Source organism: Olea europaea, chromosome 21 (genome assembly GCF_002742605.1).
Source record: "Olea europaea var. sylvestris chromosome 21, O_europaea_v1, whole genome shotgun sequence".
Classification (NCBI taxonomy): domain Eukaryota; kingdom Viridiplantae; phylum Streptophyta; class Magnoliopsida; order Lamiales; family Oleaceae; genus Olea; species Olea europaea.
In genome coordinates, this window is record NC_036257.1 from 17,507,392 (window position 1) to 17,531,942 (window position 24,551).

A 24,551-nucleotide genomic window follows, 5' to 3' on the forward strand; every position below is an offset into this window, starting at 1 on the left:
AATGGCATTCCCAAATTTATGGATGTTCAACCGATTAAACAGCATTTAATATTTTGTTTGCATAATCATATGGAAATTTACTCTTCGTTTTATGTAAAATGAAGTCTTTTAATACGCGAAAATGCATCAGTATCGCACTCAGTCATGTGATAAGGGAGTGGAGGATGATTTTTAAAGATAGAATTTTGACTGTAAAGATAAGTTGGAGGAGAAAATAACAATTTATTAGGAAAGATAGTGGATTCCAACTTTTATTTGTACAGTACAAGAGGCTTTTTTCTTAATTACACTTCAATTTTGAATCATAAAGGCCCATTTATATCTTTCCATGTCTGTGGAAAATGGAAACTGATATCCATTTTCATCACTCTAGATTATTCTTAATGTGCAAAAAATAATAGCCACTCATTTGTCCCTCCTCGATGCTTATTTCGGTAACTTCGATCATGTCTCGTAACAATTCAAACTTTGCTTTTAGCGTCTTCATGATAGCTTCTAATTGTTCTTTAATTTTGCCGTGTTTGACTTTTATCTCTTTATTTACTTCATGTTTATACTTGATATCTTTTTCTTATGATATATTAGCTTGACAATTTTATTTTAAATGACAAAAATTTTCTTCATGTCCAAATATTCGACAAATTTTTTTCCTTTAAGCCAAAAGTCCTTTTTCAAATGACTTTTTCTTTTACAAATGTCACATTAGGAGTAGCAATTGACTCGGCCTTTGAGCTCGGAAGACAAGCCAAGCTCAGGCTCCTTCAAGTTGCTCATGGGCCGAACCAAGTTCATGAGGAAACTCAATTATACTTTATGACAAAACTCAATTATTCTAAATGCAATTATTCTTTTATGAATCCATAGTGGGTCATGTAATGAGTAGATCCAGCTATATAACATTTCTATTAATACCTTCTCATAAGTCAAATGTGAAAGATATAACATCACCATATTTTTGTAAATCATGCATTAGCATTTTTTTATCCTTGTGAAATAATCAACGCAATCAGAACAAAGAGTGTTTCTATTTATTGGAACTTGCCTTGGTTGAAAATAATCCTGCATGAATTTTGTGAAATGTTTGTTGTCTACTATGCTTTGCGACAACTCAGCACCGGCTACTACCTTGACCATTTCTTCATGGCATTTTTCTCCTAAATAGATCTGTGTGTTTGAGTGTACTAGAAGTACCAAAACGAAGGTGTTTATCTTTGACCAATAACTCCATGTTTGACCGAACATTTCTTATAATGCTGATTGAGGTGGGTAGTTTTTCAATTCCATTTGGCATACTAATTTCATCTGGAAATATTATATACTGCTTGGATTCTTGATTTCCATCTACTAGACAACCCATGGAAACCAATTTGAAGTACTCACAATATTTTGTAGTTTGTTTAAATTTTTGCTTACGTCTGGTATTGACTAGAGTTCTTCATTAATGTCAATCAAATCAATTGGATTACTACTCCTATGCAAATCTTCAACCCCCAAATCATCAAAAATTGGGATGTTATCGACCATAGGAGACGTGGATTGTGGTGTCAATGGTGTGTTACCACCACCAAACATAGCCTCTCAACATAGCTATTGGGATCCATTTGTATAAAAAGAAATTGGAAGGTATAAATAGAAAATAAAAAATAATAGATAAAGAATTGAATTAAGAACGAAGCGAGAAAATATGAAAACAAAAATAAACAGTTGTGTAACTTGTGTTTGTATGAGTAGCATTGAATGGGATAAAAAAGAATTGAATTGAGAATGAGATATTTAGATTGTAAAATGTAGTTGATATATTGTGGAGAAATGGTGTGAAAATTAGGTTAAAATAATGGGTATACATGGAGTTTTATAATCGAAGTGACTGACCTCAATCGTGGCTCGTGGGCTTGGTCCACTAGACGTTCAATCGAACGCTCACCTAGACCAAAATTTTTAGGGTTCATCCCTAGACAAGCTTGAGCAAACTATAGGCCAAGATCAGAGAAATTGAGCAGCAGAGCCGACGAGCAGCTCGATCCAATTGCCACTCCTATGCCACATGGAGGATACTTGCCATTATTATCAATTTGTTTTCCTTGAGTTTCTCCATTTTTAAGATTTTCTTTAAATTGTTTTTTACCTTATTTTAATTTCTAAGACCGCATATTAACTTTAGATTGAAAATAATTCTGCAGCTTTTAATTTATCTATAATTTAAAACTCTTCCACAACTGCAACAATTGGATTTTTTTCCAACAACTTCATTTCTAGGAATATCATCTCCGTAAGCTCTTAGTCGATACTATTTCACGTACTTTGACTAATAATCTTTTATAGTCCCAAAATCTTTCATTTTCAGATTTTCAAACTTCATTCTTAAAGTTTGAAATCAATAAGCACATACTTTGTCATTGTCGTAAAACTCCTCCTTCAATTTATCCATGCTGCTTTTGCCACTTCAGCTCCCATGACTAATGGAAAATATTGTCAGTTAAGCTCATTTGTAGAGCAAAAAGAGCTAGAGAATCTTTTTGTTGATTCTCTTTTAGTTCCTTCTTTTATGCAATGGTTAAAATGCAAATGTCATATGCAACAATTTTTTTATTAGTTACTGACGACAACCCATAAAATTTGTGCACATAAGATTTCATTTTAACTGACCGAAAATCTTGGTTATCTCTTTGAAATATTGGGATGGGAATAGATGAGCGAAAAACGTAGTATAAGCTTACGCCCAATATAAATTGAACATAGATGATACCACTAATGGAAATAAGCTGATGTAGATTAAAATGGTTTGGTGAGTTTTATGTAAGGTAAAATTTGTAGAGAGAGAGAGAGAGAGAGAAATAGTAAGGAGCATTTTTATTGTAAGGATAATTTAGAGGAGAAAATTAAAATTTATTAGGAAAGATAGTGGATTGCACTTTGTTGTACAATAAAAGAGGCCATTTCTTACATTTCCATTCTGAATCCTATGGGCAAATTTATGGCCTCCAATGTTGGTGGAAATCGTGGTCCATTTTCATCATTCTAGATTAGTTCTTCTCGTGCAAAAAATAAAAGCCACACATTTTCTTGTTGCCCAAGTTCCCTAGTATCTTCTGGAGAGATTATTTTCAAGAAAGAAGCTTCATTATTTTATCAAAAACAAATACTTGACATGCATAAGTTATGGTGTAGGGCCTACTCGAGGAAGGCCAGGAAATTGCTGTCAAACAGCTTTCTAGAAATTCCCGTCAAGGACTTGATGAGTTCAAGATTGATGTTAACTTTAACACCCCGAAAATTTTATAAAACAAAATTTATTTATTCAATGCGCTACATTTTTATATTTAGAAATTGAGGGGCTAAAGTGAAATATGTTTCAACGTCGTTATTTTATTCAATAGAATAATCAAGCATTCATTTTACGAGAATTTTCCCTGTCAAAATCATACTTGTTTCAAAACTAGTAGTATTTGGTGAACTTTGGACTCGAGAAAAAGTTTTTTTAGACAAGTTAGGTCCACGTTTTTGTAGCTCAATGAAATGCAAAATTTAACTAACATTAATCGGGCATGTTAACAATTTGGCCACCATGTGTCACTGGACCCAAAAAAATAAAAAATAATAAAAATTGAAGGTTTGACTAAATTTAAGATGATTTGAATTAATTAATTTGCTTTCCATTTGTATTCTGTACAAAACCCACTTAACTCTTTTACACTTATACCACGCACCCATAATTGAGACTATGATTAAGAAAATTTCACTAATATCAAGGTAACGACGAATTTTCATTAGTAAGACTGATAAATATTTTTGGAAGACCAATTCATTTCAGCACCTAATCTGGAGAATCCCTAGTCATATTTCCTTTCCTTTTCATAAGAGAGACTTTATGTAATCCACTACCCTGTTCACGCCATTATAGTTACAAGGGAAAGCATTTTCAAATCCAATAATTGAAAAGAAGTATCATTTGAGGTAGTCACTGCTATATCATTTCGAACTAAGGTAGGATTTCTACACTAAGTGATTCTTTTATGGATTTAATTCTCATTCATAGATGTTATTCTTTATATTTGCTTATGAGATTATGTAAAGCTCCTTAATGGTTTCTCCTTGAATGTAAGTGGTAGAAAAGTTATATGCTTAACTGATTGTTGCAGAGGTTCATCAAAACTTTAATTTCAACTGATGGTCGCAGAGACTCATCAGAACCTTAATGTTATATGTTCAATTGATGGTCGCATAGGCTCATCAGACCATTAAGTAAATTGTTTGATCATTGATTTAATTATTAACGAAGGCAATATGTAAGAATATATATTTACATGCATGATTATTATGTCAATATAAATTGTGTAGTCTACTGAGTATTCTTAAAATGCTCATTCCTATTAACATTTTCAGAATGATCGGAGATCTTGCGGTGGCTCGGCATTGATGGCATAATTATTATGAAGACACTTATTCATTACGTTCTAGATTTCCTCTTTTTTTTTTTTTTTTTTTTTTTTTTTTTTTTTTTTTTTGTCAATATTCTTTTTGAGTTTTTTTATTTTTTTGTTTTTTTTGGTCAATAATCATTGTGCAGTCTATTAACTTTCAGTTTGAGTTTACATTTCGAGATGGAAACACTTTAAACCTTGAACCTGTGTCCTTATTAAATTTCCAGCTTTTGCCACTATTTTGAAACATTTACTACGATTTGTAAAAATTGAATTTTTGCATGTTTCAAGTTGAAAAATAATCCTTTATGACCTTACCTTTTGTTTCTAACCTGAAGCACATACTATACATGTTCCATGTACTCACTAGGGCTAAGGTAAAAAAACACTCAAATAGAAGTAAATATTCACAGTAATCAATCAAGAACAATTAAACATGCGATGACGATATAATATAGGATAATACACACAGATCTTTTCAAAAAATCATGTTCACACATAACGACATATTAACACCAAGTTACTCAATCAAATGGCCAACATATATGCAACAAATATATAGATGACCTACGAAAAGATCTTACCACATTTATCTTATCCAATTCCGTGTTGCACATACCTCGAGAACACATATTTCCTATCATCGCTCACCATACTCACTAGACTAATCACTCAACCCAAGTCTAATTGGTAAGCCACAATAGTTCCTAAGTCTACAAAATAATCCTCTATCACCACATCAATTCTCCCAACCTATGTGGATAATGGGTCTCCACCTAACAGAAGTGATAGACGTGTCTCTCTCACACTCCACCTAATCAGGGTATCTTCACAAAAAAAGAATTCTAGACATTTAATCAGCTCACAACTCGTGATCCAAATGTCGCACTCTACATCCCGGTAGAAACCACTAATATACCCATTGACATCTATACTCCACCTTACCAAAAGATATACAATACACTCTTAATGCATCCTAACCCACTACGCATACAAACAATTATACCAAGTAATCATATTGCCTCAAATTCATGCAAACGTACATATTAAACACATTGAAATACAACATATAATCATGCAACAAAATTAGACAATCACACATATGCAAAAATGATTACACACAAATGTGCATGCAGTAACTAGACTTACTCTCAATATACCTCACTAGGGTCATCACACGACCCTATAGCCAAATTTGCCTTACCTGAACCTTACCCCTCTACATATACATTTTCTTGGGACAGTTTCTAATAAAGTGTCTAGACTTATCACAGCTATAAAACTGCCTACTACTAGATTTGTCCCATCCATTACCCTTCTTCTTACCACTCGAATCACTACTATCTTTAGTTCTACCCAAATTCATTTGCATAAACTTCATTCTACTCCTCATCATATGTAACTCACTACTCATCTTATCTTCATTTTCAGTTTTAATCTCAATCTCCTTATTCTTAGGGTAGTCTATGACAATCTCGAGTATTAAGGTTTTCCTACCATACTCAATTGCATTTTTAACCTCTCTATATGAATTAGGCATGGAATTAAGCAAAATAATGGCCTTGTATGTTTCGGACACATTTTCATCACAATTAACAATATCTTGAACGAGTTTGTTAAAAACATCCAGATTGTCATTAAGATCCTTTGAAATATTCATTTTAAAACTAAAAAAAACCTTTCAAGTAATTACAATTTATTGGGAGTAAACTTAAGCAAATATAAGTCCTCCAACTTTTGTCAAAGTTCTTTTGTAGAATCAAATTTTCTAACTTTTCTCAAAGTAATATCAGATAGGTATAAAATAATTGAAGTGTAAGCAAATTCATCATACTCATATTTTTGTGATTCGATCAAATTTGCAGGAAATTCGTTATCTATAGCTAAATTTTTTGTTAAACCAAAATCTCCTCCATCTTTTGTTACCACATTGAAAAATCTCATTTTCCATTGAAAATTCTAACTTCGAAATATAAAGACATTTTAAAAAAATAGAACAATCAAATGTACAGATAGGTTACACAAAGTAATCCTAAGACAAAATATACACTATTCTAAAATTTCTAGGATTTCGTAAAATTCATGATCTTAGATCAAGGAAATGTTCAAACGGGTCAAGTCTAGATATTCTAATAGGATAATCATTACAACACCAAGGTATGTTAACAAAAATTCAAATTCACGCAATACAATCTCACACAATGACTATATGACAGTTAAAGCACAAAATCAATTATCAACTTGCAATCAAATCCAATATTTCAAATATGACAAATAACTCCTAAATTTCTAGCACAAGCAACGGTTACCGGTAACCCCAATCCTAATGTTACCCCACACGATGAAGCGCTAATGCTGAAATTTAAACTAGGATAAGCCAATAACCAAAGTGGACCAATATAAATCCATAAATTATGAGATATATGAATTTCTCACTTTAGGACCACAACTATTTGTTCTAAAGTCTCTAGCAACCAATCAACTAAGATCGAATCTCGAACATGTGAAGAACAACTCTGTCCAAATCCTAATGTACAACCTGAAACAGAAAACTAATCCTAATGTACAACCTGAAACAGAAAACTAACACCACCAAAATATCAAAAATAATGTTATGAACAAGTATGTACCCTCACATACCACTACCAGCTTTTGCGCATGGGCTTCACATGCTGCCGTCACAATCACGTGCCTGACAGTCAAAATCGCTTCCACCTGCATATCACTCCAGTGGTCTCCATTTCACCAAAAGCCTTCTAAATTGGCTAAAAATCATGAAAACAAAGGCGGATTTTTGGCAGTTTTCTAAACAATTTTTATTTGATTTCTGATTCATTTATGTTAGTTTCCTGGACATTTTTTTGTATGTTTCACAAGTCAAATCCACCACCTTGAAGCTCTGATACTATTTGTTACGAAATAATGAAATTAAGCAAAATAATGGCCTTAAACGTTTCGGACACATTTTCATCACAATTAACAATATCTTGAATGAGTTTGTTAAAAATATCCAGATTGTCATTAAAATCCTTTGAAATATTCATTTTAAAACTAAAAAAAACCTTTCAAGTAATTACAATTTATTGGGAGTAAACTTAAGCAAATATAAGTCCTCCAACTTTTGTCAAAGTTCTTTTGTAGAATCAAATTTTCTAACTTTTCTCAAAGTAGTATCAGATAGGTATAAAATAATTGAAGTGTAAGCAAGTTCATCATACTCATCTTTTTGTATTTCTGTCAAATTTGCAGGAAAATTCGTCATCTATAGCTTTTGAAATTTTTTGTTAAACCAAAATCTCCTTCATTTTTTTTTTTTTTTTTACCAAATTGAAAAATCTCATTTTTCATTAAAAATTTCAACTTCAAAATATAAAGATATTTAAGAAAATAGAACAATCAAATGTATAGATAGGTTACACAAAGTAATCCTAAGACAAAATATACACTATTCTAAAATTTCTAGGATTTCGTAAAATTCATGATCTTAGATCAAGGAAATGTTCAAACGGGTCAAGTCTAGATATTCTAATAGGATAATCATTACAACACCAAGGTATGTTAACAAAAATTCAAATTCACGCAATACAATCTCACACAATGACTGTTGACCCCAACAAGTGCGCCAACAGATGCCGATCCCACCTGCGCTTGCATGGGCGAATGTCCAACACGCTAAGACACGTGGATGGTCTAAAACGAGCAGTTCAAAGGGGCGTGGGAGTAGCCCAACGACGCGGGACGGTGACGTTCGGAATTCGACAGGTTGTTCATAATCCGATCGTACAATAATTACCAACCGGTGCTCGTAAATGTATATGTAAAAGTGTATAAACTCGATTTGTGTATTGCAAATAAATGAGAGAGAGTTGAGTAAATGTAATCTTTTGTATTGATTCTTGCATTAGCCTTTGACATTGCACAATGTGGGTATTTATAGTGATACACATGGAATGGGAGCCCTTAGATGAAGTGGCACGTGGCCTCATCCCCTTAGTTCAAACGTCTGTTATTAGGTATGGGACTTGACTTGCTAGCTTACGGCGCATTTATTGCTTCCACAGGTCCTTTATACTAGTGACAAGACTTGACTTTTATGCTTGTGACAAACGTTCCATCAGTCATTCGAATAAGATCTCTGAGCAGGTGATCACTTGGGAGAAGTGATAATGGAGGAAAACTCCTTGTAGTTAGGAGGCTCGCGCATCAGCTTCAGGGCTTCGACCATTTGACAAATACCTCCATCTAAGGACCTCAGCTAAATTCAACAGGTTCCATGCCTTGGGTAATGCGGCTCGATAGTTGGGCTTCAGCAGAGAACGTCGGATCGTGGTGCCTCGATTGATGGACCTCGGCTTGAAGCAGTTCGGATATAACCCACCTCGACAATGTGTGCCACCTCGGTAGGAACGCCACGTAGATCAGGATGAGTGGGCCATTGGCCCAGGTGGGTATGACAGATGTGACAACACGCAACAATAGTCCCCCAAGTCCGAGTATAATCATTAATGTAATGCGAGGCCTTTAATGGAGTAGAAATTGAAAGAATTTTTGAACCCCCGAATAATAGTCCACCAAGTCCAAGTATAGATATTTATATCATGGTTGGAGTTTGAGGAGTGTTGCTTTGGGTGAGCGATGAAGTAGGATAGGTGTATGAATTCTGAAGATGAGCCGAGGTGGTTGAGTAGCCGAACCTGCGAGGCTTTGATGTTGAATGGTGAGGAGGAAGCCGAGGTGGTTGAGGAACCGAACCTGCGAGGCTTGAATGCTGAATGGCGAGGAGGAAGCCGAGGTGGTTGAGGAATCGAACTTGTGAAGCTTGGATACTGAATGGCGAAGAGGAAGCCGAGGTGGTTGAGGAACTGAACCTGCGAGGCTTGGATGCTGAATGGCGAGGAAGAATCCGAGGTTGTTGAGGAACCGAACCTGGGAGGCTTGGATGCTGAATGGTGAGGAGGAAGCCGAGGTGGTTGAGGAACCGAACCTGCGAGGCTTGAATGCTGAATGGCGAGGAGGAAGCCGAGGTGGTTGAGGAACCGAACCTGTGAGGCTTCTTGAGAAACCGAACCTGCGAGGCGCCAGAGGTCCAATGGTAATGATTGTGCGTTGGTTGTTGTGCCAATGATTTGATGTTTTGTGCTCGTTTTCGAGGAAAGGTGGCTGAACCGTTACGACTTCCAAGGCGTTGCTACCGTCGAATTAAAAATGCAATTATGAGGGCAGCTGGCGTTTCTGGAAGCCGACACGTTGGAGAGGTGCGTGGGAGGCACGCATAAATCAGAGGCGTAGGATTCAAAAACTGTTTGAATTCAACGCCTCGAATTGGATCTGAAATGGAAGGCTCGGATTGACTGAGATTTGATCTGACGACTGGGGTTCGTCTTGGACCTTTATAAAAGGAGAGAAAATCCTAATTTTCAGGAGTTTTGAACACTTTGCACTCTGAAACTCTCTCAAATCTCCAATTTTCCGACGTCGAGGTTGTCTGTAATATTAACTTCCGACCAGTCTCCGTTTGTGTCGAACTCGTTTAGGTATTATTTGCATAAAAAACCCTGGTTACTGTCTTTGTACTGAAAAAATGGAGTCCACTTCGGGTAGGGAGCTCGTTACAGTGGCATCTTTAGACTATGGGGTCGGTCATGGGGGGATGTCCGAGATGGATAGGTATGCCATGGCCGAGGAGGCTGTGGATTATACCCAAGAGTGGGGAGCTTCTAGAGTGCCCTCGAATATGATGGAGAAGAGGTTGGGGGAACTTAGGGAGAGGTACAGTGTACCCCATAACATAGAAATGTTAGTGCCCGAGCCGAACGAGCGGGCCTGCTATCCGAGGCCCCGCTGCATGGCCGTGAGTGAATACCTGTTCAAGGCAGGTATGCATCTTCCTCTGCACCCTTTCTTTAGGGCGATGCTTAGGAAATTCATGCTGTCGCCGACCCAGGTTCTGCCGAATGGGTGGAGCCAGCTGGTCGGCTCATACTTCCTGTGGAAGGAAGTGTCACTTGGGGAGGACATGCCTCTTCATGTGTTCCTGACCCTGTTCCAACCCCGGGTAATTGGGAAGGAGTCAAGAGAGTGGTACTACCTCACACCTTGGGGGGCTCACGCACCCTTTGTGGTGGGACTTCCTTCCTCTATCAAGGGGTGGAAGGAGTCCTGGTTCTGGGTGCAAGGTAAATGGTAGGTAGTGGAGGGTGACAAAGCCTTGTCATGCACAGTGCCGACCCAGTACTACGAAGCTCGTGAGTCTCCCGACCTCTGCTTGTCTTTTGAAGTTAGAATTTGAATTCGTCTAACTGTTGGAGGTTCCTTTGCAGATAGTAGTACGAGGTTCGAGCTCAACAGGGAGGAATTCGAGGTGATAGAGGACATTTACAAAAGGCCGCTGAAGCTTCGGCACTTCGACCACCTGATTGATAGAAGCAGATATTTTTGGACTTCGAGCTGATGGCATCCAGAGGTATGAGGCCCCAACACTTGATCCCTTATTTTTATCCTTATTGTTTCTTATGCTTATACTGATCTGACATTGTGCAGACAAATTCAAGAAGAGGGAGTACCCCGCTCCGGACATGGCCTCTATTTTGAAGGCCACTTCTACTGCGAAGGCGAGGCCCCTGAAGCCGGGGTCCAGTAGGGCAAAGGAAGTCCAGGGCCTCGGAGGAGGCAACTACTCAAAGGCTAGAGAAGCCTAAGAAGCCTAGGGGCAAGGAGAAAGTCTTTGAGGAGACTAAGAAGAGGAAGCTGGTGCACATCTCCGGCTCAGCTGGCAAGTTTGGGACCTCAGTGTCCCATAGGGCCGAACAGACTGGAGAGCCGAAGCTTCTTGCTGCAGCCTCTAAAGCCATCAAAATGGAGATGGTAAGAGAGGTAGAGGCTGAAGAGGCTGCAAGGCAAACTGCAGAAGCCGCCGAAGAGGAGGCGGCAAAGGAGAAGCCGGTTCGGGAGAAGGAAAAGTCTCCAAACTTCCTAGCTGGGAGGGAGGATGAGCTGGCCCTAGCCTCGGTGGAGGCTCTCCCTAAGGAAATCAGAAGTTCCACTGAGAGCTTTTACAAGTTCTGGACAGAGAGGTGGTAGCTACATGCCTCGTCTTGTGATGCCACCGACCTCACAAGGGCACTGGTGAGCCAAAGCGCCCGGACCTTTGGCCTCGCGCTCGAATGCAGGGAGGCGTTAAGCGAATTCCAGACAAGGACCCACGCCTCGGAGGGGAAAGCTGCCTCCCTCGCAGAGGAGGTTAAAGCTGCTAAGGCCGAGGCCGAAGAAGCCAAATCTCAGAAAGTTGAAGAGGCGGCGAAGCTGGAGTCTGCTTTGGCCCAAATTGATGCCCTGAAGAAGGAAGTGTATGAGTCACAGTGCGAGATGGCATCCTTGACAAAGAAGGTGGAGGTCTCCAATGAGCACCAAAAGGTGACTGCTGAGGCCCTTGAGAAGGCGAATCTCTCCTTGGCTGGTGCTCGAGATGCTTATCAGTTTCTTGAAGGCCAGGCGAAGTGGTACATGAACGACGCCTCTGTTGCCAAAGAAGAGGCCCGAACGGCGGGGGAAGAGGCGGTGAAGGAATACATCGCCAATTTCCATACAACTGAGGAATATAAGAGCTTCAGTGCATACTGGAGGAACTTCGCCTATGCCGAGGTGATGGAGCGGGCAGAGGAGCTGTATCCCAACTTGGATCTGACTCAACTCAAGTCTGAATTTGTGGATGAGGTTCCTCAGACCCCAGCTGAGGAGGTGCAAGGTGATAAGGCAGCTGATGCTGAAGCCCCAAGTGATGAGGCAGAGGAAGCAACTACTGATGCCCAAGTTGCCGAACCTCCAAGTGCTGAGGCGCCTCCGCCATCTAGCCAGGCTTAGACTAGGTTTTCCTTTTCAGTACTTTGTGTAATGGCCAGAGGCCCTCCTTTGTAATCCCTTTTGAATATTAATATAATGTTTTTCTTCATTCATTGTTGTTCTTTATCCAAGTTTTTGTGCCTCGTTAAACAAACGAACTAGAAGTTGATTAGAGCACGAACTAAATAACTTTAACTTGTACAATGACTTTAATCAGTCAACTGTATAAGCGTCGGACTTAAGCAAATGAACATAACTTAAGGAGAGTTGGAGCCTCGGACTTAAGCAAATGAACATAACTTAAGGAGATGAACTGTTGGAGCCTCGGACTTAAGCAAATGAACATAACTTAAGGAGATGAACTGTTGGAGCCTCGGACTTAAGCAAATGAACATAACTTAAGGAGAGTTGGAGCCTCAGACTTAAGCAAATAAACATAACTTAAGGAGATGGACTGTTGGAGCCTCGGACTTAAGCAAATGAACATAACTTAAGGAGAGTTGGAGCCTCGGACTTAAGCAAATGAACATAGCTGTTGGAACCTCGGACTGTAGGGTTGTGGCTTCTCCCCTTGGCGTTCTGTAAGGCCAAAGGGAGGCATGTGCTAGCGCCTCGGAGTTCAAGCGAGGTGGACCAGAGGTAGGCCCCGAGCCTCTCCTCCGAGGTGATGACGCATCCGAGACATGGTGGATGGTGCAACCATGTTGAGGCTTCTCCCCTTGGCGTTCAGCAAGACCAAAGGGAGGCATGTGCTAGCGCCTTGGAGTTCAAGCGAGGTGGACCAGAGGTGGGTCCCGAGCCTCTCCTCCAAGGTGATGACGCATCCCAGACATGGTGGATGGTGCAGCCATGTTGAGGCTTCTCCCCTTGGCGTTCAGCAAGACCAAAGGGAGGCATGTGCTAGCGCCTCGGAGTTCAAGCGAGGTGGACCAGAGGTGGGTCCCGAGCCTCTCCTCCGAGGTGATGACACATCCCAGACATGGCGGATGGTGCAGCCATGTTGAGGCTTCTCCCCTTGGCGTTCAGCAAGACCAAAGGGAGGCATGTGCTAGCGCTTCGGAGTTCAAGCGAGGTGGACCAGAGGTGGGTCTCGAGCCTCTCCTCCGAGGTGATGATGCATCCCAGACATGGTGGATGGTGCAGCCATGTTGAGGCTTCTCCCCTTGGCGTTCAGCAAGGCCAAAGGGAGGCATGTGCTAGCGCCTCGAAGTTCAAGCGAGGTGGCCCAGAGGTGGGTCCCGAGCCTATCCTCCGAGGTGACGACGCAGTATTACACGATTTAATCAATGCATTTTATTGAGCTATAGGAATATTACAAAGGCTGGGAAAGTCATCCAGCATGATACAATTCATTGATAAAAGATTCTGAGGTGTTCAATGTTCCATGGACAGGGTTGTACCTTGCTGTCCATATCTTCAATCCAGTAGGTTCCAGTTCGGATTTCTTCTCTGATCTTGTATGGACCTTCCCAGTTCGGCCCAAAGGAGCCGAAACCAGGTTCTTTTGAAGATGGGAAGACCCTCTTGAGCACAAGATCGCTGATTCGGAACGACTTCTTCTTGACTTTGGAGTTGAAGTATCTTGTCATCTTTCTTTGATAGGTGCCTAGTTTTAGCTGGGAGTCATCCCTTCTTTCCTCAATGAAGTCAAGATCGAGCCTCCGGAGCTCGTCGTTGGTCACTTCACTGAAGTGCAGACGACGTGGAGATGGGAGTCCGACCTCCACGGGGCTCATTGCCTCAGTCCCAAAAGCCATGAGAAAAGGGGTTTCCCCAGTTGGGGTCCTGTGGTGGTTCGGATTGCCCAAAGTACTTGGGACAGCTCATCAACCTAAGCTCCCTTGGATACATCAAGCTTCCTTTTCAGGACATGCTTGATTGTCTTGTTTGCGGCTTCAACTTAGCCATTAGCTTGTGGGTGGTGAGGTGTAGAGAAATGCTTCTTTATGCTAAGGTCTTCACACGGTTCTCTAACCTTGTTATCGAATTGCCTGCCATTGTCTGAGACGATCGAGTAGGGAATTTCGAACCGGTAAATAATATTCTTCCATAGGAATTTGGAGGTGTTTGCTTCTGTGATTCTTGCCAGTGGTTCAGCTTTGACCCACTTTGTAAAGTAATCAATGGCCACTATTGCAAAGCTTACGCCTCCTCTACCCTTTGGTAGAGGGGCTATGAGGTCCACACCCCACTTTGAGAAAGGTCAGGGGCTGGAGACTGCAGTCAAATCCTGTGATGCTCGTCTTTGAACGGGAGAGAAGCGTTGGCACTTATCACATTTTTGCACAAATTCGAGGGCATCCCGTTTCAGGGTAGGCCAGTAGTACCATTGCCTCAATATTTTTTGTGCTAGAGACAGGCCTCCAGAGTGGTTGCCGCACACTCCCTCGTGGACTTCTCTTAGTATGTAGGTAGCCTCTTCTCCTCCAACGCATCGTAAGAGTGGAGAGGAGAAACTTCTCTTGTAGAGAATGTCATCGATGAAGAGGAAGTGGGCTGACCTCCTTCTCAGCTTATAAGCCTCATTCTTGTTGGTGGGAAACACCTTGTCTTTCAGATATGCTATGATCGGTTGCATCCAGGTGGGAGTTCCACGGACCCACATGACATTAGGGGCCTCAGTGGAAGGCAGGAGGAGGTGCTCGATAGGCACTATAGTGAGTAGCTCTGAGTCTTTGCTACTAGCCAACTTCGAGAGTGCATTCGCATGGGCATTTTCAATGAGGAGAAATTGGGTTAACCCGAACTTTTCAAAGGATGGGATGAGGTTCATCACCGTCTTCAAATAGAAGGCCATCATTTTGTCTTTGGCTGAGAAATTACCATTGACTTGGCTAACAACCAGCTGGGAGTCACTACTGACGAGTAGCTTCTTTACTTGCATTTCCTTGGCCAGTCTGAGACCTGCAAGGAGTGCTTCATACTCTGCAATATTGTTGGTGGCTTTGAATCCGAACCTCATGGCCGAGGTGAGTTTGTGACCCTCGGGGCTGATGAGGACAACCCCGGCACCTGAGCCGATCTCCCCAGCTGAGCCATCGATGAAGAGGCTCCACTTGGGGGGTTCAACGGATTATGTGATTTCGTCCAACTCAGGTAGGTTGGCGAATTCAGCAACAAAGTCAGCTAAAGCTTGCCCTTTGATGGCTACCTAGCTTTGAATACAAGGTCAAATTCACTTAGTTCCACTGCCCATTTCAACAATCTTCCCGAGGCATCGAGCTTTTGGAGAACTTGCCTTAGGGAAAAATTTGTAAGCACATGGATGGTATGAGCTTGGAAGTAGGGTCTCAACTTCCTAGAGCCCGTAATTAAGGCCAAAGCAAGCTTCTCCATATCTGGGTATCGGGTCTCCGGCGATAGGAGCGCTTTACTCGTATAGTAGATGGGAAGTTGGGTGGACCCTTCTTCTCGAATCAGAGCCGAACTAATGGCGTCATTGGAGACGGCAAGATATAGTTGTAAGATGTCGCCGGGCTTCGGCTTGGAGAGGAGGGAGGCCTGTCCCAAATGCCTTTTCAATCCTTGGAAGGCCTCTTCACATTCCTCAGTCCATTGGAATTTCTTCTCAGCTTTGAGCACTTTGAAAAATGGGAGGCACTTGTCAGTTGCTTTGGAGACGAAGCGGCTAAGTGCTGCCACTCGTCCAGTTAAGCTTTGCACCTCCTTTGGCTTTTAAGGGGACCTCATCTGGCACAGAGCCTCAATCTTCTCGGGATTTGCTTCAATTCCTCGCTGGTTGACCATGTACCCCAAGAACTTGCCGGAAGCCACCCCAAAGGCACATTTCAAGGGATTGAGCCTCATCCTGTACCTTCTCAGGATTTGGAAGGTGTTGCTGAGGTGTGCTATGTGGTTCTCTGCTTCTAGGCTCTTCACCAGCATGTCATCCACGTAGACCTCCATTGTCTCGCCAATGAGATCGGTAAACATTTTGTTCACGAGTCTTTGGTAGGTTGCTCCGGCGTTCTTCAACCCGAAAGGCATCATTCTATAGCAATAGAGGCCTCGGTCCGTGATGAAAGAGGTGTGCTCTTCATCAGCCGGGTGCATGGGGATCTGGTTGTAGCCGGAGTATGCATCCATGAAGCTCAACAACTCGTGCCCAGCCGTGGAGTCCACCAATTGGTCAATCCTTGGAAGCGGAAAGCTATCTTTCGGGTAAGCTCTATTAAGGTTGGTAAAGTCGATGTATACTCTCCATTTGCCATTGTGTTTCTTAACCAAGATCGAGTTGAAGACCCACTTCGGATAGGTGGCCTCCCTGATGAAGTCATTTTGGATTAGCTTCTGAACCTCTTCCTTTAGGGCCTCATACCTCTCGGGATTGAGGGCTCTCCTTTTTTGTCTATGCGGGGCAATATTAGGGTCAATTTTCAAGTGGTGGCAGCTAATCTTGGGGTCTATGCCCACCATGTCATCATGCCTCCAAGCAAAGACGTCAAGATTCTTGCCTAGGAAGTCCTTAATCTTTTCTCTCAAAATGTTGGATAAGCCTCTGCCTACTTTCAACACCTTAGACGGATCTCGGGGGTCGGCTGAGAAGCTCTCAAATTCCTCTACAGGGGATGCTTAAGGCTCATGTTCCATTATGCGGGGGTCGATCTCATCAATGATCAGCACCTCCTGAATAAGCGGTGCGTCAATCATATCAACATCTTCCTGGTCAGTGGGAGCGTCAACTGGGACATCCGCCATGACCACATCAGCCATGATCACGTGGACGTCCCGGGGCTCTACCTTCTTAATGGAGCTCAGATAGCGCTCTCGCGAACCTCTCTGGTCGCCTCTCAACGTTGCCACCCCATTTTCTGTTGGGAATTTCATGCATAGGTGGTGGATGGAGGTGACTACTCCCAATTCCTTTAGGGCCGATCTGCCCAGGACTCCGTGGTAAGCCGACCGGCTGTCAACTACGAGGAATTCCATAAAGTTCATTGTAGTTTGAGGAGATTTTCCCATCTCCACTGCCGGTGTTATCTTTCCTCTCGGAGTGATGCTATCTCCGGTAAATCCATACAATGGAGTGGTGGTGGGCGTCAACTGATGGTCCAATATCATCTTGTCAAAGGCGGACCCGAATAGGATGTTGATGGAGCTGCCGTTGTCGATTAGCATTCGTTTAAGCCCATTTCGGGCTATGACAGCCCTCACCACCAGCGTATCGCAGTGGGGGTAATGAACTCCTTCGGCGTCTTCCTGGGTGAAGACAATGGGTGGTACTTGGTCTCTTCGAGAGCTACTATCCACAATGTAGCTCGTCAGAGGGGGGTGCTTAGCCTCCCTAGCATAATTTCTTTTGGCGTTTCGTGTTTCACCGCCAACATAAGGGCCTCCAAATATGGTATCTATCTCGTGGATAGGGGCCTCATCTTAAGCTTGCCTATTTCTTTGGTGTCTACGCCCTTCCCTGGGCATCTCTGTGTCTTGCTCTCTTCGCCTTGGGGAGACATCCCTTTGACGAGGAGCGGCCGCCTCACCCCCATGTCGGTTGTCTTGCCTGGACGGGGGCCTGTTCGCCTGGGGCGAGTTATGTCTTTCTCTGCCGGGTTCCTGCCAGGAGCGGTGTGCATAGTCTCTGCAATCCACGGTGTCGTGCCCGTAGGACCTATGGTGCAAACAGTATCCAGGGAGGTTCGGATTGGACCTATTTCTAGGTGCAAAACCTCGGCCTCAGCCTCTTCCTCTACGAGGTCCCTGCTGGGCCTCCATCTGATGTGGGTCAGCAGTTGGGTTGACATCCTCATATGCCAAGGTTGGCACCGTGTTCAGAGTTGTGGTGGCCAGGGCTTGGCCGGAGTTCTCATTTCCGGATCGGTTCATCTGGTAGTCCATGAGGTGGGAGGTCGGTCCCCTACCTTGCTGTCTTTGAGGAGATGGGAGGCCCCTGCTTGCCCTGTTCCTACGCTCAATCAATTCTTCATTGATTATCTCCCTTCTCATCATCTCTAGTAGGGCGTCATTGGTGGTTGGGTCTTGATTCTGCACATCCCTCCAGAATAGGGTGTTCATGTTCAATCCTTCTCTCAATGCAGATAGTGCTTCTCTGTCGGTGACTTGCACACAGTAGGTCATCTCGTCGGTGAAGCAGGATAGGAAGCTTTTCAAGGACTCGCCATGCGCCTGTCTCATGTCTTGAAGACGATGGATGGGGGCCTCTCCTTCCTTGCTCACTACAAACCTCTTCAAGAAGGTAGTTTTGAACTCGGGCCAGCTTCGGATGCTCCCAGATGGTAGCCTACTATACCAGATTTCAGCCGCTCCACTGAGGGTTAAATGGAATGCTCTGCACTTCACAGCTGGGGTGGCGCCCCTCAGGCTCATGTGAGTTTTGTAAGCGTTGAGGTGCTTTTCTGGGTCACCTCTCCCATCATACTTTGGTATTTTTGGCATGACATAATGGCTCAGGACCTGGGCATTTCTTAGTTCTCTTGAGAATGGCAGGTTTTCATCATCATCGTCCAAGTCACAGGACCTCTGCTGCTCATTAGAATCGTAGTCTTCAGCCTCGTGCCTGTTGTTGGTGAGAGAGTCCGGGCCGGTTCCTTGCCTCTTCCTCCCTCCTTTGCGGCCTACTTCTAGGCGGGACAGCGCAGGGGGCATTTTCATGCCTTCTCTCCGGCTACTGGGCATCGGAGGTGGAGGCTGTGGCCTCGTCCGAGGCTGCTGAGCCTGCTGTTGACTGGGTCTCGATTCGGCAGGGCTGATTCTGTCAAAAACACTTCCTACTCTCCTGTGTCTTGGGTCTTACTCATATGGAGGTGGAAAGTTATCATAGCTCATTCGGACCTCGGAGGGTCGACCAGATGCATAGTTGGAGGAAATGTCAACTCCCACTTCTCTCTCGAATGGGCTTTCACCTCGGCCATAGTCTGGCGAGGCAGCCCTATGACTTTGGACCTCGTCCTCTTGCTGATAGTGCCCGTGGGGGGCATATAGAGGAATTGGGAAACCTCCTTGGCCTTGCATCTGGGCCATGAGCTCCCTCATGGCCAAGTTTTGGTTGGCTATATCCCTCATGTTGGCTGCCATGGTAGCCATTTCTCTTGATAGTCGTGCTGTCGCACACATCCCACCTCTCCTTTGGTGGTGGTGGAGCCTCTGCCGAGCTACTGGGGCAGCAGGCTGGGGAGGCACATTCGTACTTTCTCTTACCCTCCTTGTGGGAGTATCTTCGTTAGAACTCATTTTTCTTTTATCAAACGTAGATTTCTCTAAGTGATGGGGGTTCCTCCTGTTCTTTTTTAAGAACAAATCCTTTTTCAAAGGGGGGTTGCCCAAATGTTTTTTCAGTAAGCTTTTACCACAAGGTTGCTCGTGGTTATGTTATGGTTTCCCACAGACGGCGCCAATCTGTTGACCCCAAAAAGTGCGCCAACAGATGCCGGTCCCACCCGCGCTTGCGTGGGCGAATGTCCAACACGCTAAGACACGTGGACGGTCTAAAACGAGCGGTTCAAAGGGGCGTGGGAGTAGCCCAACGACGCGGGATGGTGACGTTCGAAATTCGACAGGTTGTTCATAATCCGATTGCACAATAATTACCAACCGGTGCTCGTAAATGTATATGTAAAAGTGTATAAACTCGATTTGTGTATTGCAAGTAAATGAGAGAGAGTTGAGTAAATGTAGTCTTTTGTATTGATTCTTACATTAGCCTTTGACATTACATAATGTGGGTATTTATAGTGATACACATGGAATGGGAGCCTTTGGATGAAGTGGCACGTGGCCTCATCCCCTTAATTCAAACGTCTGTTCTTAGGTATGGGACTTGACTTGCTAGCTTACGGCGTATTTATTGCTTCCGCAGGTCCTTTATACTAGTGACAAGACTTGACCTTTATGCTTGTGACAAACGTTCCATCAGTCATTCGAATAAGATCTCTGAGTAGGTGATCTCTTGGGAGAAGTGATAATGGAGGAAAACTCCTTGTAGTTAGGAGGCTCGCGCATCAGCTTCGGGGCTTCGACCATTTGACAAATACCTCCACCTGAGGACCTCAGCTAAATTCAACAGGTTCCATGCCTTGGGTAATGGGGCTCGGTAGTTGGGCTTCAGCAGAGAACGTCGGATCGTGGTGCCTCGGTTGATGGACCTCGGCTTGAAGCAATTCGGATGTAACCCACCTCGGCAATGTGTGCCACCTCGACAGGAACGCCACGTGGATCAGGATGAGTGGGCCATTGGCCCAGGTGGGTATGACAGATGTGACAACACGCAACAATGACTATAGAACAATTAAAGCACAAAATCAATTACCAACTTGCAATCAAATTCAATACTTCAAATATGGCAAATAATTCCTAAATTTCTAGCATAAGCAATGGTTACCCCTTCACGGTAACATCAATCTTAATGTTACCCCACACGATGACGCGCTAATGCTGAAATTTAAATTGGAGTAAGCCAATAATCAGAGTGGACCAATATAAATCCGTAAATTATGGGAGATACAAATTTATCACTTTAGGACCTCCACTATTCATCTTAAAGTCTCTAGCAACCAATCAACTAAGATCGAATCTCAAACATGTGAAGAACAGCTTTGTCCAAATCCTAATGTACAACCTGAAATAGAAAACTAACACTACCAAAATACCAAAAATAATGTTATGAACAAATTGCCTTAAGATATCTCCACCTGCAGACAACGTATGCACCCTCACGTACCACTACTAGCTTTTGCGCATGGGCTTCACATGCCACCGCCGTGATCACGTGCATGACAGTCGGAATCGCTTCCACTTGCATGTCACTCCAGTGGTCTCCATTTCACCAAAAGCCTTCTAAATTGGCCGAAAATCACGAAACAAAGGCTGATTTTTGGCAGTTTTCTAGACAATTTTTATTTGATTTCTGATTCATTTCTACCAGTTTCTTGGAAGGTTTTTTTGTATATTTCACAAGTCAAATCCACCACCTTGAAGCTCTGATACCATTTGTTGCGAAAGTTTGCTCCAAGGGTCGTCAAAACGATTTTTTCGGGCTCAGCCTTACGTTACCTTTCTCTACCAAACTATCAATCCAATCGTCTTCAATCCACAACCAGTATATCTATCTTGGTTGCTTCTCAATTTCACCCTCAAAGGACAAGATAACGGTGATGACTTGTATCCACAAAGGAAGAGATCAAAATCCACAAAGGGATCCACCGATTTTGGACACACAAAGTCAGCCCTTTTCTCTCTCAATGGGATAGCCAATATTTTCCTCAATTCTTACACAAATCACACTTCAAAAAGTATAGGGTTGTTATCTTATAAATAGGCTATGTTAGGCTTTTAGTTGGACCAATAAGAAAGCTAAGTGGACCAAGATTCAAAGCCATCAAAAAGAGAATACAATTGGATCGGATAGAGCCTTTGGACTTTGTTGTTGGTACTTATTTCATTTATCAGCCTAAGCCTATGAAATATATATTTTCACATCAACATCATAGTCCAGGAATTATTGGATATCAAAACCCAGCAACTATTACACTGATGGAAGCACAATAAATAAACAAGTTACATTAGTTACTCCCATAATGCTTTTATCGATCTTCTTCAACCAAAATAATAAATTGTCTACCTCTTCCATTATGTGCATAATTGTCTGTTTCAGTAGTTGGACGATCTGATGCACTTACCAGTCATGTCCCTTGATAAAAACTTTACTGTTGTGCCATGTGTTTACTAATAACATCCATAAATAGAACTACTTCGTACAAGCATACATACCAAGAATACCAAAATGCTACAAATATCAGGAATCATTGAAATTGACATTCCAATTAAGTTGTTGCACTAAACCTATTTTGCTGACGTAAAATCTTGATAGCACACGAATCTGGTACTTAGTACTTGATTAAGGAATAAAAAAGAAGCTAAAATTTTTGTCTGTCGTTTGTCCAATACTATGAATCAAAATGCGCTAAGAAAATAGCATTTTTACATGCTTGTCACGCACTATGCTTGAACTCAATTTTGAACACATATTGGTTTGAATATTGAGTTTTTTACTAGTATCCTCCCTGGAAAAAATAAGCAAAAAAAAAAAAAAAAAAAAAAAAACAAAACAAAACAAAACCTCTTTTCGTTACACATCAAACTACTTCAATAGGATCATCCAAAGTTTTTCAGGGAACAAGAACCTATTAAATCGGTCTTCTAATCACATACCTGGTAATATTATCTCTGATAATCAATCTCTACCATAAATAACTTTAGAAACCATGGTTTCCAATTTGATCCTTATCTTTACTTTTAGAATTACTGGAAAAAAAAAGTTTCATTAAAATGATAAAAGCAATATCCCATGCGATTAGTGAATTCAGCGAACAGGATACTAGTGTCGCAAAAGCAATCAAGTACAAACCCTTGACGACAATTATCTCTTTATCTCAAACCAAAAAACAAAATAGCTAGCTATCTTCATTCTAATACTCATTTTCATTCCGCTTTAAGAAAATTACTCGATAATGTCAGACACCAAAAATTCTTAAATCGAGTCTGCAAAATAATTCTTGAATACTTGGCATTAATCTGTTAAGTGGCATATTATTTATATTTGTTGACCCCGCAAATTGGACCCTCCACGTGATCAACTACGAGCTATCACATGTGTTCCTCTCTGCGCACAATAACATATGGTCGGGCGTATACGGTCAGTACCAACGGTGGTGGCGGCGGCCACATACACTCCGACGATCAAGTCAATCGACGGTGGTAGCAACGGTGTCGGAATGCACAATACTCAAGAGGGGAGAAAGTATATTAGCTTGGATATAGAATGCTTACCTTATTCCTGGCCAAGACCTTGGTATTTACAGGCAAAGGGCACCGCTAAATACATGACACGTGTAACAATCTGACGGTCTGAAGCGTCTAGCGCGTATGCATCCGTCAATCTCTTTCTAGGTGGGCGGGCAATTAATTTTGCTGAATTTGAGTTGATATATGGCAAGAACGCCACATCAATCATTCCTCAAGATATAAAGAAGATCTTGGTTAGAAGATCTCTTAAATTGATGGCAGAGAGGTGGTACTATTTTCCTTCACGGGGCCATGCCTCGGCCGTCTCGACCTGTCCCATCCTCTTCTAGAGTGACGCCTCGGTCTGCCCACTTCGATTATGTTGAACCTCGCACATTGCGCTTCGACTAGCCAGGGCGATGCGAAGGGCGTAATAGTGTATACCTGGGCCGCAGGCGATGCGAAGGGCGTAACAATATTTATTATGATTATTGATCTCACAATTATTGTTCTATTGTCAATGATAACACAAAACAGAGAACGTAAAATAAATCTTTCTCTGTATATTTACCTGTCCATCCACGAACAACTACATAAACTATTACTATGATATAATAGGACAATTTTCTCCAGAAGATCAAACAACATTTAGAAAGCTTGTACCAGTAAGCAAGACAAGCTTAAAATAATCACCTTACACTATAACATTCAAGTCTTAAAGTTGAAAGCCATCGTTAAGGTCGAATACATTCTAACTGAAGAGGCTAGATCTCAAGAGGTACCTAAGGCTATAAAGAGAAGCTTATACCCTGTTCAAAAGCCTAGAACTATATATCTAGAATAATTAGCAAAAAGCATCCCTATCGCTTGTACTTATTGCGAAAATAGTCTCTATCGTTTCAAACTTGGCATTTACACCCTCATTTCAAACATTTATTGCAAAATTTGTCATTTCCGTTATATTCCATAAATTCTTTCATTAAATATGCGTAATTTGTTGCAAAATAACCCTATCATTTGCTTTCAATGCGCAAATAGTCCTTATTTTCTCAATTTTGATATTTGAACACTCAAATGGACCTTTATTTGTTTAACATGTCCTTATTATCTATTTTCTCCATTATAGTATTGTAAAATAACTAATTTATCATCATCGTTAAATAAATAAACATAAAAAAGAAGAAATAGTATAAAAAAATTGCATCTAGAGTTTCATGTTTTTTTTTAAAGTACAAAGGAGTCACGTAAAATAATTTAAAACGTTCTAATAAAGGAAAAATATTTTATCTTTCCAATTAGCCCACCTACCCATACGCCCATCCCCTAATTTAACCACCACCATAAAATTAATTAAAGAGATAATTAAAATATAATAAAAGAAAAAAAATATAAAAACAAAATGGTGCTTATTCCTCATCAAATTTTTTTATACTTTTAATTCTCTTTTTAATTATTTTGGTGGTGGTGGAGGAGGAGGATATGCGTAGGGGTAGGGTAGGTGGGTTAATTGGAAAAATAAAATATTTTTCTTTTATCAGAATGTTTTAAATTTTT

The 24,551-nt window shown here is 41.8% G+C and overlaps 1 protein-coding gene across 1 annotated transcript; it reads left to right on the plus strand.

The window, feature by feature from the left end:
• Window positions 1-11,276: 11,276 nt before the first annotated feature.
• Window positions 11,277-12,281, plus strand: LOC111370230. The gene is made up of 3 exons (XM_022991915.1): window positions 11,277-11,494; window positions 11,591-11,813; window positions 11,898-12,281. The coding sequence occupies exons 1-3, from the start codon at window positions 11,277-11,279 to the stop codon at window positions 12,279-12,281; spliced, it is 825 nt and encodes a 274-aa protein (XP_022847683.1).
• The last annotated feature ends 12,270 nt before the right edge of the window (window positions 12,282-24,551 follow it).

Bases quoted from the DNA above. Each gene is read 5' to 3' on its own strand.
- LOC111370230 (XM_022991915.1), top strand. From the start codon at position 11,277: ATGGAGATGGTAAGAGAGGTAGAGGCTGAAGAGGCTGCAAGGCAAACT. The intron at 11,495-11,590 runs GTGGTAGCTACA...GCTCGAATGCAG, and splicing joins TACAAGTTCTGGACAGAGAG to GGAGGCGTTAAGCGAATTCC. The intron at 11,814-11,897 runs GTCTCCAATGAG...GATGCTTATCAG, and splicing joins CCTTGACAAAGAAGGTGGAG to TTTCTTGAAGGCCAGGCGAA.